Source organism: Haliaeetus albicilla, chromosome 31 (genome assembly GCF_947461875.1).
Source record: "Haliaeetus albicilla chromosome 31, bHalAlb1.1, whole genome shotgun sequence".
Taxonomy (NCBI): domain Eukaryota; kingdom Metazoa; phylum Chordata; class Aves; order Accipitriformes; family Accipitridae; genus Haliaeetus; species Haliaeetus albicilla.
In genome coordinates, this window is record NC_091513.1 from 993,215 (window position 1) to 1,009,885 (window position 16,671).

Consider the following 16,671-nt stretch of genomic DNA (forward strand, 5'->3'; position numbering starts at 1 on the left):
CAGGTCTACCCATCCAGTGCCTACAGGGAGTCTAGTTGTACCCAACTGGTGCCAGTCAGGAGGCCAGGTCTACCCCACCCGTGCGGTTAGGGAGGCCAGGTCTACCCCAATGGTACCGGACGGGAGGCCAGGTCCACTCTGCCCGCGCAGTTAAGGATGCCAGGTCTACACCACAGGTGCTGTTTTTGTGGCCAGGTCTACCCGCCCGTGCGGTTAGGGAGTCCAGGTCTACCCCGCTCACGCTGTTAGGGAGGCCTGGTCTACCCCGCCCTTGCCAGAAGGGCGGCCTAGTCTACTCCACCTGTGCGGGTAGGGTGGCCGGGTCTACACCACCTGCGCGGTATGAAGGCCTGGTCTACTCCACTGGAACCAGTAGGGAGGCCAGGTCTAACCGCCCCGGTGGGCTAGGGAGGCCATTTCTACCCCACTGGCACCAGTCGGGAGGCCAGGTCTATACCTACTGTGTGGTTAGACAGCCAGGTCTACCGTGCCCGCGTGGTTAGGGAGGCCTTGTCTACCAGGCCTGTGCAGGTAGGGAGGCCAGGTCTACCCTGCCCGCTTGGTTAGGGTGCCCAGGTCTACCCCACCAGCGCCAGTCGGGAGGCAAGGACAACCCCGCCTGCATCGGTAGAGAGGCCATGTCTACCCATCCTGCAGGATAGGGAGGCTAGTTGTATCCAACCGGTTCCAGTTGGGAGGCCATATCTTCCCCGCCTGTGCAGTTAGGGAGGCTTGGTCTACTCCACCGGAACTGGTAGGGAGGCCAGGTCTATCCGGACCGCGCTTATAGGGAGGCCAGGTCTCCCCACCGGCGCCAGTCGGGAGGGTAGGTCTACCCGGCCTGCATGGATAGGGAGCTCTGGTCTTCCCCACGGGCACCGGTCGGGAGGCCAGGTCTACCGTGCCCACAAGTTTAAGGAGGCCAGGTCTAGCCCGCCCATGCGATTAGTGAGGCCTTGTCTACCCCACCGTCCACAGCAGGGAGTCCAGATCTACTCTGCTGGTGCCGACAGGGAGGCCAGGTCTACCCCACGGCGCCAGTAGGGAGGCCAGCTCTACCCCACTGACGCCGGTTGGGATTCCAGGTCTACCACGTCCACGCAGTTAAGGAAGCCAGGTCTACCCTGCCGTTGCAAGTACGGAGGGCAGGTATACACCACTGGCGCCAGCCTGAGTCCAGGTCTACCCCGCCCGCCTGGTTAGAGAGTCCAAGTCTACACTGCCCGCTCGCTTAGGGAGGCCAGGTCAACCCCGCCCGTGTAGTTAGTGTGGCCAGGTCTACCCCACCCTTGCCGGTATGGAGTCCTGGTCTAGCTCGCATGCACAGTTCGGAAGGCCAGGTCTACCTCAGTGGCGCCGGTTGGAAGGTGTGGTCTAATGGCCCGCATGGTTAAGGAGGCCAGGTCTACCCGGCCTGAGCGGATAGGGAGGCCAGGACTACCCCACCAGCACCAGTTGGGAAGCCAGGTCTACGCCGCTGTTTCCTGTACGGAGGCAAGGTCTACCATGCGCGTCTGTTTAAGGAGGCCAGGTCTACACTGCCCGCACGCTTAGGGAGGCCAGGTCTACCCCACCGTTGCCGGTCGGGAGGCCTGGTCTACCCTGCCTGCATGGTTACGGAGGCCAGGTCTACCCCTTTGGCACCGGTCAGGAGTCCACGTCTTCCCGGCCTGCGTGGTTAGGGAGGGAGGTATACCCAACCGGCACTAGTCGGGAGGCTAGGTCTACCCTGCCCGTGCAGTTAGGGAGTCTTGGTCTACCCCGCCTGTGTGGTTAGGCCGGCCAGGTCTAGCCCGCCCACGAGATTAAGGAGGCTGTGTCTACCCCACCGGCCATGGCAGGGAGTCCAGATCTACTCTGCTGGTGCCGGCAGGGAGGCCAGGTCTACGCCACGGTGCCGGTAGGGAGGCCAGGTGTATGCCGTCCGCACAAATAGGGTTTCCAGGTCTACCCCACCCGCGTAGTTAGGGAGGCCAGGTGTACGCCACCTGTGTGGTTAGGGTTTCCAGGTCTGCGCCGGCCACGCGGTTAGGGAGGCCAGGTCTACCCTACAGGCGCCTGTTGGGAGACCAGGTCTAACCTGCCCGTGCAGTTATGGGTGCCAGTTCTAACCCCCTTGTGCAGTTAGGGAGGCCAGGTCTACCCCACCGTTGCCTGTAGGGAGGCCAGGTCTACACCGCCTGCGTTGTTAGGGAGGCCAGGTCTACCCTACCCGTGCGTTTAGGGAGGCCAGGTCTGCCCCACCGGTGCCGGTTGGGAGGCCAGGTCTACCTGGCCTGGCAGATAGGGAGGCCAGGCCTACCCCGCTCGCGTGGTTAGGGAGGACTGGACTACCCCACCGGTGCCAGCAGGGAGGCCATTTCTACCCCGCCCTTGGCAGTAGGGAGGTCTGGTCTACCAGGCCAGAGTGGGCAGGCAGTTCAGGTCTACCCTACAGGCGCTGGTTGGGAGGCCAGGTCTACCCCGCCCACGTGGTTAGGGAGGCAAAATCTACTCTGCTCGCTCAGGTAGGGAGACCAGGTCTGCCCTGTGTGGGTGGTTAGGGAGGCCTGGTCTACCCTGCTCACGTGGATAAGGAGACGTTGTCTACCCCGCCCACTCGGCCAGGGAAGCCAGGTCTATCCCACCCACGCAGTTAGAAAGGCTTGGTCTACGCAGCCCAAGAGGGCAGGGAGGCCCGGTGTACACCACCGGAGCCGTTTGGGAGTCCAGGTCTACGCCGCTTGCACGGTTAGGGAGGCCAGGTCTATCCCACCCCCGCGGTTAAGGAGAGTTGGTCTACCCCGCCCGCGCGGGTAGGGACACAAGGTCTACCCCGCCTGCACGGTTAGGGAGGCCAGCTCTACCCCACCGGTGCCAGCAGGGAAGCCAGGTCTCCCCCACGGCGCCAATAGGGAGGCCAGCTCTACCCCACTGACGCCAGTCGGGATTCCAGGTGCACCACGCCCGTGCAGTTAGGGAGTCCAGGTCCACCCCACCGGCGCCATCCGGAAGTCCAGGTCTACACCACCCATGCAGTTGGGCAGGCCAGGTCTACCCCTATCACGTGGTTATGGAGGACAGGTCTACCCGGTCCGCGTGTATAGGCCATGGTCTACGCTGCCCGTGCAGTTAGAAAGGCCAGGTCCACCCTGCACTTGCAGATAGGGAGTCCTGGTCTATGCCACCTGCTCGGCTAGGGAGGCCAGGTCTACCCTGCCTGCGTGGTTAGGGAGTTCAGGTCCACCCCGCCCCTGTGGTTAGTGTGGCCAGGTCTACGCTGCCCTTGCCAGTAGGGAGGCCAGGTCTAGCAAGCACGCACAGTTAGGAAGGCCAGGTCTACCCCACCGGTGCCAGTCGGGAGGTGTGGTCTAACCACCTGTGTGGTTATGGAGGCCATGTCTACCTGGCCCGAGCGGACAGGGAGGCCAGGACTACCCCACCAGCGCCGGTCGGGAAGCCAGGTCTACCTAGTAGGCAGTTAGGGAGGCCAGGTCTCTGCCGCCCTTGCAGGTAGGGATGCCTGGTCTACCCCGCCCGCGTGGGTAGGGAGGCCAGGTCTACCGTGCACGCTCGGGGAGGGAGACCATGTTTACGCCACCGTCGCCGGTCGGGAGGCTTGGTCTACCCCACCCACGTGGTTAGGTATGCCTGGGCTACCTCACCAGTGACGGTAGGGAGGCCAGGTCTACCCAGTGGCGCTGGCAGGGAGGCCAGTTCTACCCCGCCCTTGCAGGTAGGGAGACCTGGTCTACCCCGCCTGCTTGGCGAGGGAGGCCAGGTCTATCCCACCGTCACAGCACAGAGGCCAGGTCTACCCCATTGGTGCCAGTAGGGAGGCCTGGTCTACCCCTTCCTGCGTGCTTAGGGAGGCCAGGTCTACCCTGCCCATGCGGGTATGGAGGCCAGGTCTACGCTGCCTGCGTGGTATAGGGAGGCCTGGTTTATCCCACCGGCACCGGCAGGGAGTAAAATCTCCCGGCCTGGCAGATAAGGTGGACAGGTCTACCCCGCCAGCACGGTTAGGGAGGCAAGGTCTACTCCAGCGTCTGCGGTCGGGAGGTCTGGTCTACCCCACCGGCACTGGTAGGGAGGCCAGGTCTACCCTGCCTGTGCGTTTAGGTAGGCCAGGTCTACCCCACCGGCGCCGGTTGGGAGGTCTCGTCTAGCCTGCCGACACGGTTAGGGAGACCTGATGTATACCACCCATGCAGTTAGGGAGGCCAGGTCTACCCCGCCCACGTGGATAGGGAGACGTTGTCTACACCGCCCAATCGGCTAGGGAGGCCAGGTCTATCCCACCCACACGGTTAGGGAGGCCAAGTCTACCCGGCCCGTGTGGATAGGGAGGCCACATCTACCCCACCCATGCAGTTAGAAAGGCCAGGTCCACCCCGCACTTGCCCATAGGGAGTCCTGGTCTACGCTGCCTGCTAGGCTAGGGAGGCCAGGTCTACCCCGCCCACGCGGTTAGGGAGTTCAGGTAAACACCGCTCCTGTGGTTAGTGTGGCCAGGTCTACCCCGCCCTTGCTGGTAGGGAGGCCATGTCTAGCTGGCACGCGCAGTTAGGAAGGCCAGGTCTACCCCATCAGCACCAGTAGGAGGTGTGGTCTAACTGCCCGTGCGGTTACGGAGGCCAGGTCTACCCAGCCTGAGCGGATAGGGAGGCCAGGACTACCCCACCAGCGCTGATCGGGAAGCCAGGTCTAGCCCGCACGCAGCTGGGGAGGCCAGATCTACACTGCCGTTGCCGGTACGGAGGCCAGGTCTACTGTGCCCGCCCGGTTAAGGAAACCAGGTCTACACTGCCCGTGCGCTTAGGGAGGCCAGGTCTACCCCTTTGGCACCGGTCAGGAGTCCACGTCTTCCCCATCCAAGTGGTTACGGAGGGAGATATACCCAACCAGTGCCAGTCGGGAGGCCAGGTCTACCCTGCCCACGTGGTTAGGGAGGCCAGGTCTACCCTGCCCTTACAGGTAGGGAGGCCATGCCTACCACGCCTGCGCTGGTAGGGAGGTGAGGTCTATCCCGCCTGCTCGGGTTGGGAGACCATGTCTACCCCACCGTCGCCAGTAGGGAGGCCAGGTCTACCCCGCCCACGCAGTTAGGGAGGCCAGGTCTACCCCGCCATTGCCAGTAGGGAGGCCTGGTCTAGCCTGCTCACATAAGTAGGGAGGCCAGGTTTACTCTGCCCGCGTGGTTAGGGAGGCCAGGTCTACCCCGCCCTTGCTGGTAGGGAGGCCAGGTCTACCCCACTGGCACCGGTAGGGGGACCTGGTCCACCATGCCTGTGCAGTTAGGGAGGCCAGGTCTACTCAGTTCGCATGGTTAGGGAGGACTGGTCTACACCACCAGTGCCGGTAGGCAGGCCTGGTGTACCATGCCTGCGCAGATAGGGAGGCCAGGTCTAGCCCACCGTCGCTGGTCAGGAGGCCAGATCTACCCCGCTCACGCAGTTAGGGAGAGAGGTCTACCCTGCCTGGGTGGTTAGGGAGGCCTGGTCTACCCCACCCACTAGTGTAGGGAGACCATGTCTACCCCACGGGTGCCGGTAGGGAGACCTGGTCTACCTCGCCAGCTAGGCTAGGGAGGCCAGGTCTACCCCACCCACTCGGATAGGGAGGCCAGATCTATCCCGCCGGCACTGGCATGGATCCTAGGTCTTCTCCGCCGGCGGGGTTAGGGAGGCCAGGTCGACCCCACTGGCACCTGTTGGGAGGGTAGGTCTACCTTCACACTGCCGGTAGGAAGGCCTGGTCTACCCTGCCAGCTCAGCTAGGGAGGCTAGGTCTACCCCACCTGAGCAGTTAGGGAAGCCTGGTCTACCAGGCCTGCGCGGTTAGGGAGGCCAGGTCTACCCGACCAGAGGTGGTAGGCAGGCCAGGTGTACCCCACCCATGCAGGTAGGGAGGCCTGCTCTACCCCACTGGCGCCGGTAGTCAGGCCAGGTCTACCCCAACCGTGCAGGTAGGGAGGCCAGGTCTACCCCACCGGCGCTGGTTGGGAGGACTAGTCTACACCGCCCGTGTGGTTAGGGAGGCCAGGTCTACCCGGCCTGTGAGTATAGGGTGGCCAGGTCCACTCCACCATCATCGGTCGGGAGGCAAGGTCTACACGACCTGTGCGGTTAGGGAGGGAGGCCTACCCCACCGGCGCCGGTTGGGAGGCCAGGTCTACCCTGCCCTCGCGGTTAGGGAGGTCAGGTCTATCCCTACATTGCCGGTAGGGAGGCCAGCTCTATCCTGCTCATGCAGTTAGGGAGGCCAGGTCTACTCCACCTGCCTGGGTAGGGAGGACACGTCTCCATTCATGTCCCTCTACTCTCAACCCCTGACAACTCTTTCTCCCTTGTCCTCCACACACCTAATGATGCTATGAAGAAAACACATGCCACTGATGTCCACCATCTGGCTGGATTGCAGGCTAACCTCACCCAGGGACTTTCTCAGGGGTACCGTGTGTTCTGGAGATTGGCAAAAGGTCCTGCAGAGTCACTTCAGGCAGCAAACTCCTCCTATGCAAGCCTGGCAGGGCCCTGGCCTGTTTTTCTCAGGCGTTGGGAACTGCAGGGCTTGTTGTCTTTGTGAGCATCTCATTTCATCATTACCCTGACACCTGTCATCCTTCCCAGCAAGTTTTTTGCTCTGAAGCAAGGCCTTTGCATGCATGGGGCCACAGGGCGCTTAAATCCTCAGGATTTATAGAAAACCCTCAAAACTCTGAAAATGAAGACTTCTTACACACTTATTACCCTCAGCTCTTTTCTGCATATGTTTCAATGTGTACCTATCATCTCCATTGAAGGGTTCATGCAGTTGCCCACACAGGAGTGGCCACTGCCTCCAGGATACCCTGAGGTAGAAGAAGACCTCATGCGGGACCGAGAAATGTGCAGCAGGACCAATGGCAGAACTTCTGGAGCATGAGCTGGTGGACAGGCAGGGTGTGTCAAAGCCTCTTGGCTGAGACAAGTGATTTCTCTCCCTTGACTAGAAAGGGAAGCCTGGGCAGTTGCACCCAAGGTGCCTAGTGTTAGAGGTGATCACTCTCATCCCACCCTTCACCTACAATAGAGTCACCTGTAATTTTCCAAGCAGGGAATGAAAAACAAGTGTGTCTAGATGATGCGGAGTCTGCTTGAAGATGTTTCTGTAACCCAGATATGTTGGGGTTAGTGCAGATTTGGCTATTCAAAAGGGAGCATTTCATCCCCTTTGTCTCTTTGCTCCCCTCTGCGAATCAAGGCAGCTCGTGACTTCAGTGTGTGACATGCTGTGTGCAAAGGAGCGAATATGGAGAAACAAACAAAGTCCAGGACAGAAAATGTTTTGGGAGGTCGTGGGTTCTGTGACTAAACACAAAATGTGTTTTCTATTGGTCTAAGGTTATCCTCTGTAAGAAGCAGGTTTCAGTGGAGGTAATGTGGACTTAACACCTAGCTGAAAAATGTCTTTTATTTTAAATTTAACTCTGCCTTCCTTGGTTTTCATATGTAGGCAATTGAGAAACACCCTTCTGTGTCTGTGTGCCACTCATTCTCCAAGTAAAACAGGTGGGAATTGGTGCCCATGGGCTGAAACACACAGCTACAGACTTCAGTGGAGGTAGCTCAGATTGGACCAGGGCTGCTCCAAGTCCCAGGTGGCTGATGAGAGACATGGTAGGTTGGGGGTAGGGATGAAGACTGACCATAGGTTACAGAACATAAAGGCTCTGGATTTTCATATCTATTCACACTGAATTAGGAGACGCACAGGATCAATATCGATTAGAGATTGCTGATATCAATTCATGTGTAAGCAGAGAAATAAGGTGGAGAAAAAGAAACCCTTTCTTGTTGTTTAGTGGTCATATCATTTCACTTAGATTACACTCCTGAAACTGCTCTTATTAACCACATCAGAATTGAAGGCTTAAAAGAAAACTACAGAAAGCAACTTGACTTGTTAGGGTGTTTGGCATGTTAATGAGGCCTCTGGTGCTGACGTCCTGAACTGCAGATCCTGAAAGACCTAAGAAGCCCCTACAGAAGTAAAAGTCAGTAGCAAGCCTCCAAGGTTCCAAGAGTGTTAGTGGGCCCCAGTGAGGGCCATCCCTGAAAAGGCCATGGAGGGAATGACCAGAAAAGGGACGATCCCTGGGAGCTGGTGAAGTAGGAAGTCAGAGGCATGGCTTAGAGGTGGAAAACCAAGGGTGGAATGTGGCTGTGAAAACCCTTGATGTGTTTCACCAAACAGGACAGTCAAGCCCTGACCCCCATCCTCTGGGAAAGGGGATCTGTTACCTCAGGGGATGTTTGGGACTCTTCCAAGGAGCAGTGAGATGTGGGGGTGTGTAATGCTGAGTGCAGGACAGGATCCACAGCGGGTGGGTGAGGAGGCAACAATGTCCTGGGGCTGTAAGGACCTGGTGTCTTCTCATGGGCCTCAGTGGAAGAGACAGCAGCTAGGGTGGAGACGATAAGGATCTCAATTGTGTTGGCTGGTGGTGGTCTCACCTGCTGCTATGCCCTCAGTCATCCCCATTGCAGGCTGTCCTACACTGTCTTATTCCTGTGCTGGTTTCCCGGCAGACTTTAGCTATGTCCCCATTTCCCAAATGCACTTGGACCCTGGCATCTCCCAAGCCATTCTGATGCCCTTCTGTCCTTACTGGCTGTTGCTTCAAACACAAGGTTGTGGTCAAGCAAGGATTGATCAAGGCCTGTGAATTGCCCACAACTTGTCTGCCTTCTTCCAATACTCTCATCATGCTCTTCTCGCACCCAAAGTATCACAGCCCCACACTTGCTTGAATCTTCTATTTCTCTCTGTATGCCAGCCCTGAAATACCTGTTGTCAGTCTGCCACCTCAAAATCAAAACTTAACTTATTTCACTTCAGCAGGATGCCCCACTACCCCTTCCACTACCTCAAGTCTGCTACCATAGATGCAGAATACTGTGTTGCATATATTTATGTTTTGGAAGATGAATGACTTGGTTTTCATTCTCTTTTTTTTTTAATAGATACTGATAGTCCTGGGGAAATCACACTAATGCGTACTGAAGGATTCTTGCTATGGTCAGAGCTGTATGTATGGGGGCACATATAAATCAGCCCTGCACCTGATGTGAATGATGTGACCCACATCACCTGATGTGACCCACAAAGAGTCCATCCCCACCACAGCCTGTCCTACCCTGTTCTCTGCCTGTCCTATACTGTTCTAAGCCTGTGTCTCTTTCTCTGCAGATTTTAACCACCACTCCTGCTTCCTCACCTTGCTCTGACCCCATGATGTCCCAAGCTTTACGGATGACTTTCTGTCCTCACTGTTTCTTCAAACACAAAGCTGTGGTTTTCTGATGTATTGCCAAAGGTTGTGCATTCTTGATAACCTGTGCAGCTTCTTCCAAAGCCCTGCTAATGCTCCTCAGTCACTGAAGATGTCCCAGCCCTCAGGCTCACTTGAATCCTCCGTTTATCTCCACATCCCAGCACTGAACTGCACATCTTTTCTTCTGCTGCCTCAAATCACAAACTCAACCTATTTCACTTCAGCATGACACCGCCCAATATTTCAAGTCTTTTTCCTTCCTTGAATGCACTTACTGCTACACCTACATGGCTCTCTCCCTGCATGCCCATGTGTCACACAAACCCTTCTGCTATCCGCTGCACTCATGGGACCTTAGTCTGGGATGTTTGTACATCGTCCAGACTGATGGATGTTTTCCTGAGGTCCATCCAAGTGTGGGGAGTGAAGGAAGAAAAGCAATCGTGTCAGCTCATGGGGCATTACCATGCACATTCACCCCCCACAGTTGGCATTCGCCGTCTGCCAGGCTGAGCCATGCACACCAGATGGAAAAGTCTCTATCATCCCTGTTTGCACAGGAAGGGCCTTTCTTCCTGCCATCTTCCCAGGACAATCCTCCTCTTCTTCCTCCTCGACACACAGACATCAACTCTTTCCACTTCTGGGCTCAGACATGATTGTAAGGATTTGCTAAAGCCATCTGCCATCCCCTTGTTTCTCCCTGACATCCCTGGATGCTCTCCATTGACCTATGGATCCCTTCCGTCAGTAGGTGTAAGGGAGATCCCTGCCTGTCACTCTCTAGGAAACCTGTGGAACAATAAGAGCAAAAAAGTTGGCATGTAGATGTAACTTTGTCTCTGAGATGAGAACTTTATTTCTGGAAAAAAGTGTCTCTCCCCAGCTGAGGGAGGGAACATCAGTGATTGCCTCAGCCTCTTTCCCAGCAGGTTCCCCTGGAGCCCCAGGGACACCTGGAGGGAGCCCAGAGGGGGCAGAGAAAGGGCTGCCTTGGGCTGGTCCTCTGCTGCTGAACTGGGCTGGGCTCCTGGGCTGGAGGGAGCTCATGGCAAGCAGGCAGCACTGCAGAGACACAGCTCTGCCCAGGAGCAGCTCCTCTGCAAAGCGCAGCAGGGCTGAGGGCACTGCCTGCAGGCACCGAGGGGAGAGGAGGGAAGGGAGAGGGAGGTTAAAGGCAGTGTGGGGTGTGAGGACAGAGGAGAGCTGACCTGGAGAAAAATCTTGACAGCCCTTCACAGGGTAAGTCTCTGGCTGCAGGGCAATGCAGCTGTGGTTCCTGGAATGACCTCCTAAAGCTGGTACATTCTAAAGCCTATGGGATCTGTCAGAGGGACTCTCACAGTTTCTCCAGTGCAGAGAAAAAGGCCGTGCTTTGGAGCACAGCTTCCCTGCTGCACCTTCAGAGGGACAGGGCATGTCAGCTGCCTTCACCTGGGGATGGCTGCAGAGTGTGAAGGTGGGTGTGCAGCCAGGGGTGCCCAGGGCTGTCCTTCTGAGCAGGGTCCCTGCACCGTGGGGGGCTGTGTGCTGGGGCAGGGACTCTGCCACCGGTCAGGGTAAGTACTCAACCTGCCTGGGGAACTGTAACAGCAGAGTGGGGAGAAGCTGGGTGGAAGAAGCATCTCACAGCAGTGCAGGGTCCTTCTGCTGACAAGAGGGTGCTGTGTGGGTCAGGGCAGCTCACCATTCCAGATCACCCCCTGGATATTTCTGAGGGCACTTTTGAAGAGGAAGGTCGAAGCAGGGATTGCTGTAAAGTTAAGGAGCTTTCCTGAGTCTGTGTTTTCTGTTTCCTAGTCTTGGGGAATTTGGGGAGAGAAATAGAGGAGGAGCTGTCATGTTTGAACAAGTCCCTGAGACTCCTGAGCTGTAACTTGGAGTGATCAGTAAGTCTGAGAGGAGCCTCCTGAAGTAGAGCACAGGGACTGAGAACAACTGCCTGGCTGTGCTGGTGTCTGGGAGGTGGCATGCACAGCTGGGTGAGGGTAACTCTTTCCTGAGACTTCAGCTGCCTCTCCCCTTGCCTCTCTGAGCCAGACCGTCACTGTGTTTTTCCTTGTTTCTCCACTTGTCTGTGTTATTGCTATTGTTATCTTGTTCTTGCTGTCTGTTTCTCTGGTGGTGGGAATTTCAGCTGCAGAGTCACACACTGATCTTGTGGGTCCTGCCATGCAGGTGTGTCCATGGGAACAAGGTACAGGTGTCCAAGCTTTCTTCCAAGCTGTGGGGCTGTGGGCAATGCAGCCTGTGTAATTTCCTGGCAAATGAGCTGACTCTCCCTTCCTGAGATACCATTATCAGGACACTTGGCTACCTCCTTAGGGTAGCCAAGCTGAGAGCTGCCCTCCAGGATGCAGATCTGTCCCATAGCATCTTGGCATTACCTGAATGCCCCATGGAGAAGCACAGAGATGCTATGACTGAGGAAATGCTGTTGGGTTTGTGATATGAGCCATGTGTGTTCTTGGCAAGAAGTGGGATGCTGAAACCTTGAGATAGGGGGAGACAGTTCGTGGTATGCAGCGGGTCTCTCTGGTCTCAGTAGTGCCTGGAGTGTTTTCAGATTAACATGGGAGTGTGACTACCCTCCATCTCAGAAAGGTGCAAGCTCAGGGTACCTGGCCACAAGAGTGACAGACCATGTCCCCTCTTTCTGCACTAAGCCACAGGCAATCCTCTAGCCTCACAGGACATACTTTGTTTTCTCCAAGTGCAATAGAAATTATGACAGTTTCTGAAATCCAAGAAAATATCCAGGTGAGATGGGGGAGAACTGTAAAAAACCCACGATCTTTCAAACAATGCTTTGATTGTGCTTTCTCAGTCCTGGGAGTGCAGATGCTGACAAGCACTTTTACATTAGGAGCGGTTTTATCTGACCAATTCAAACACCAGGACTGACCCCCTGACTGACAGCATTCCCAGAAACCCACTGCTGCAGAGTAGGGCTGACTCCTTGGCAACCAGCGGGCAGAGGTCCTGCTCCTCATGGCACACTCAGCCGGCAACAACCAGAGCTCCAGCAACAGAGCTGAAGATCTCATTGAAATGGAAAAAGGTGCAGTGAATGTGTATGATGAGAAATGGCTTTTATTTTTGTCGGACAATAATGCCCTAACTTGTCACTGTCCTTTCCTCCTTGTTCAGTGCTCCACACCCAGAGGCAGCAGATGTCCAACAGCAGCTCCAACACTCAGTTCTGCCTGCTGGTATTTGGCAACACGCAGGAGCTGCAGCTCTTGCACTTCTGGCTCTTCCTGGGCATCTACCTGGCTGCCCTCCTGGGAAATGGCCTCATCATCACTGCCATAGCCTGTGACAACCGCCTCCACACACCCATGTACTTCTTCCTTATCAACCTCTCTGTTCTTGACCTTTGCTCCATCTCCACCACTGTCCCCAAATCCATGGCCAACTCCCTCTGGAACACCAAGGCCATCTCCTATGCAGGATGTGCTGCACAGGTGTTTCTGTTTCTCTTTTTGATCTCAGCAGAGTATTTTATTCTCACTGTCATGGCCTATGACCGCTACGTTGCCATCTGCAAACCCCTGCACTATGGGACCCTCCTAGGCAGCAGAGCTTGTGTCCACATGGCAGCAGCTGCCTGGGGCAGTGGGTTTCTCAGTGCTGTGCTGCACACTGCCAGTACATTTTCACTACCATTCTGCAAGGGCAATGCTGTGGACCAGTTCTTCTGTGAAATCCCCCAGATCCTCAAGCTCTCCTGCTCAGATGCCTACCTCAGGGAAGTTGGGGTACTTGGAGTTGGTGTCTGTTTTGCATTTGGTTGTTTTGTTCTCATTGTGCTGTCCTACGGGCAGATCTTCAGGGCTGTGCTGAGGATCCCCTCTGAGCAGGGACGGCACAAAGCCTTTTCCACGTGCCTCCCTCACCTGGCTGTGGTCTCCTTGTTTATAAGCACTGGCAGTTTTGCCTACCTGAAGCCCCCCTCCATCTCCTCCCCATCCCTGGACCTGCTGGTGACAGTTCTGTACTCGGTGGTGCCTCCAGCTGTGAACCCCCTCATCTATAGCATGAGAAACCATGAGATCAAGGATGCCCTGAGAAAACTAATGACTGGATGCTTTTCAGAAGGAATAAACTGCCTCTTGTCTTCTGCATAGTACTCATATCTCATTACAGACCCAACCTGTCTTTTGCTGGTCTTTTTATGGTGATTTTGGGTGTGGTTTTATGACTCCTATTTCCCTTTGATTTACTTATCTGAATGTTTTCCACAAAGAAATGTCTTTATTCCTCTGGTTTCTAATTCACAGTCTATCCAGCTTTTGTGTGCCCTGCAGGCTATGCAAATGAGGAGCCCTACCCTCTGTGTGTTTAAGCAAAATAAAGGGCCCTGAAGTGACTTGTTCTTCTGAGATCCTTCCTCCAAGACCTTCTCTGCAGCTGCAGGGAGCAGTGCCTGTGTGCAGAGGGGAAGAAGAAAAGAGTCCTGGCACAGCAGCAGCCCTGCCTTGCTTCTCTCCTTCCCCAGACCCTGGCAGAGCAGAGTTGTCTACAAACCCCATGTAGGACAAGGCTGGGGCAGGGTAAGGGTCGGGTGCTGGGGAAGCTGCAAAAGTAGGAAGGTCATGAGGGAACTGTGATCTGAAGGCCATCTTTGCGATCACAATGGGGGGAAGGTCCCCACCCCTGACTCTCCCCTTTCCCATGCTGTGCCTGCATAGTGGGGCCTTTGGACAGTGTATGGGCAGTGGGGCTGGGCCAGCACAGGGACAGGGCACTGACAGGGGCCATGAAGCAGCTGCCAGGAGGTGCCATCATGGACACTTTGTTGCCAAAAAACTCGGAATAAAGAACTTTTCAACACCAATTTAGTGTAGATAAGCAGACACTTCTTTATTGACGGCCGGGTGCGCAGGTGAGTCCTCTCACGAACCACGCACACCTGAACACCAAAACAATACATCTTATATTAAAACTTATTCATGCATATTCATTAGATTTCCAAGAAAGGTTATACATATTCATTAGGTTTCTGGGAAATCATTAGCATATGTAAATGTCCTTTACGCAGGTGCAGTGAAGGTCTCTGGTGGTCTTCAGGAGTCCTCTGGTGGTCTTTCATAGTCTTCCTCACTCGTCCGCTTCTTGACCTCGCAGGTGTTTCCAAGCAGCAAACTGGTGTCCATAACGGTTTCCTCAGTTTCTAAACCAAACACTACAAGGCTACCAATCTTTGTCAGAGCTTCTGTGGTTAAATGATTTTAGACAATACTTGAATTCTTACGGTTACACATTATACATTTTCTAAGTTCCTAAGTTCCTATGGCTACATTTCAAACTTAACACTCCCATACCTATGCTTCATAATTTTCTACTTTTTAATCAAACCAAACTCCTTTATAATTAGATTTTAATTTCTTTTATCAAAATATTTGCAACATTCCCCCCTTTGAAAGTGTTGAAAATTATTTCAATACTTTCACATTATTTACATAACATTTATCCATTACTATCTTGAGAGTTAATATTTGTTTCAAAGTCAGTTTTAAAGTCTTTGGGTCACGGCTAATAATCTTCTATGGAGGAGGTGCCTTCTTCACTCGAGTGTAGTGTATCCAAGCATCCAATTCTGCAATCTTAATAGCCGTGAAGGTGGTTAACAGTACCTGGAAGGGTCCTTTCCAGCGTTCCTGCAGGGGTTCGGAAGCCCACGTTTTCACATAGACATAATCTCCTGGTTGAAAGTCATGCACTGGAGCTTCCAGGGATAATGGTCTATTCCATACCACTGCTCTCCAAATTGCAGTCAAAGTTTTTCCTAAGGAAAGCAGATAGTTATACACATCTTGTTTCCCTTTTACATGCATGTTTGGGTTAGGTTCTGGGGATTCATAAGGTTTTCCATACAATAATTCATAAGGACTGACTGACGTTCCACTCTTTGGCTGTACTCTGATTCGTAATAATGCCAAAGGAAGTGCTTGAGGCCATTTTAAATTAGTCTCTTGACAAATTTTACTTATTTGCCTTTTTAAGGTTTGATTCATTCTTTCTACTTTCCCACTGGATTGTGGCCTCCATGGGATATACAAATCCCATGTGATACCCAAAATTTTGCTAACATTTTGGACTACTTCTGCAACAAAGTGTGGACCTCTGTCAGAAGAAATCCCAATAGGAACTCCAAACCTTGGAATTATTTCTTGTAGTAACCACTTTACTACTTCCTTTGCTTGTGTGGAACGACAGGGAAAAGCCTCCGGCCATCCTGTAAAAGTATCAAGCCCCACCAGGATGTATCGATACCCATTTTTGCCTAGGTAGTTCTGAAAAATCTACTTGCCAATAATCTCCAGGCTCTGTACCAGATTTTATTCGATCCATTTGAACCTTTTTCCTGATCACTGGATTATTTTTCAAACATACTTCACATTTTGCAGTTATTATTTTAGCCATTCCTAACATTTTGAGCGATACCACCTGTTTTTGCAAAGAAGTTACTAAGGCTTCTGCTCCCCAGTGGCATTCCTGATGCTTTGTTTGAATTATTTCTCTCATCAAAAAGGGTGGAACTACTACCTGCCCTTTAGGTGTTACCCACCATCCGGCTAGGTTTTTCTTAGCATTTAATAATTGACCTAACTTATTATCCTCTTCTGAATATTTTGGTTTTTCCCTAGGAAGGGTTACTGTTTTGGAAGGAATTAATGCCATTTGGAATGCTCGTTCCTTTGCTACCTTTCTTGCCGTTCGGTCGGCTAAATTATTTCCAACAATTTCCTTTGTGTTTCCAATTTGGTGTGCTTTACAGTGCATGATTGCTACCTGTTCTGGTTTTTGAACTGCTTGTAATAATTGTAAAATTTCATCTTGGTGTTTAATATTTGATCCCTGAGAGGACAATAATCCTCTCTCTTTCCACAATGCTCCATGGACATGTACCACTCCAAAAGCATATTTTGAGTCTGTCCAGATGTTTACTTTCTTCTTTTCACTTAGTTCTAAAGCTTGAATCAAAGCAATAAGTTCCGCTTTCTGAGCTGAGGTTGTACTTGCCAATACTCCTGCTTCTATAACTGTGGTGTCTGTTGTTACCACATATCCAGCGTATCGAATTCCTTGCTCCACAAAGCTGCTACCATCTGTATACAGTTCCCAGTCTGGTCGCTCCAATGGTACATCCTTCAAATCTTCACAACTGGAATAAACATACTCAATAGCAGCCAAGCAATCATGTTCCAATTGTCCTTCTTCCTGTATGGAACTTAAGAACACCACTGGATTTACCAGGTTAGTTGTTTTCAAAATCACATCATCTTGTTGAGTTAATATTACCTGGTACTTCATCATTCTGCTCGGAGATAGCCAGTGCCCCCCCTTTTGTTCTAAAACAGTCTTCA

The 16,671-nt window shown here is 53.6% G+C and overlaps 1 protein-coding gene across 1 annotated transcript; it reads left to right on the top strand.

Annotated features, from left to right (window-relative positions):
- Positions 1–12,471: 12,471 nt before the first annotated feature.
- On the top strand, positions 12,472–13,428 carry LOC138683183 (olfactory receptor 14A16-like). Its single transcript, XM_069774714.1, has one exon. It carries the CDS (start codon positions 12,472–12,474, stop codon positions 13,426–13,428), a length of 957 nt encoding a protein of 318 aa, XP_069630815.1.
- The last annotated feature ends 3,243 nt before the right edge of the window (positions 13,429–16,671 follow it).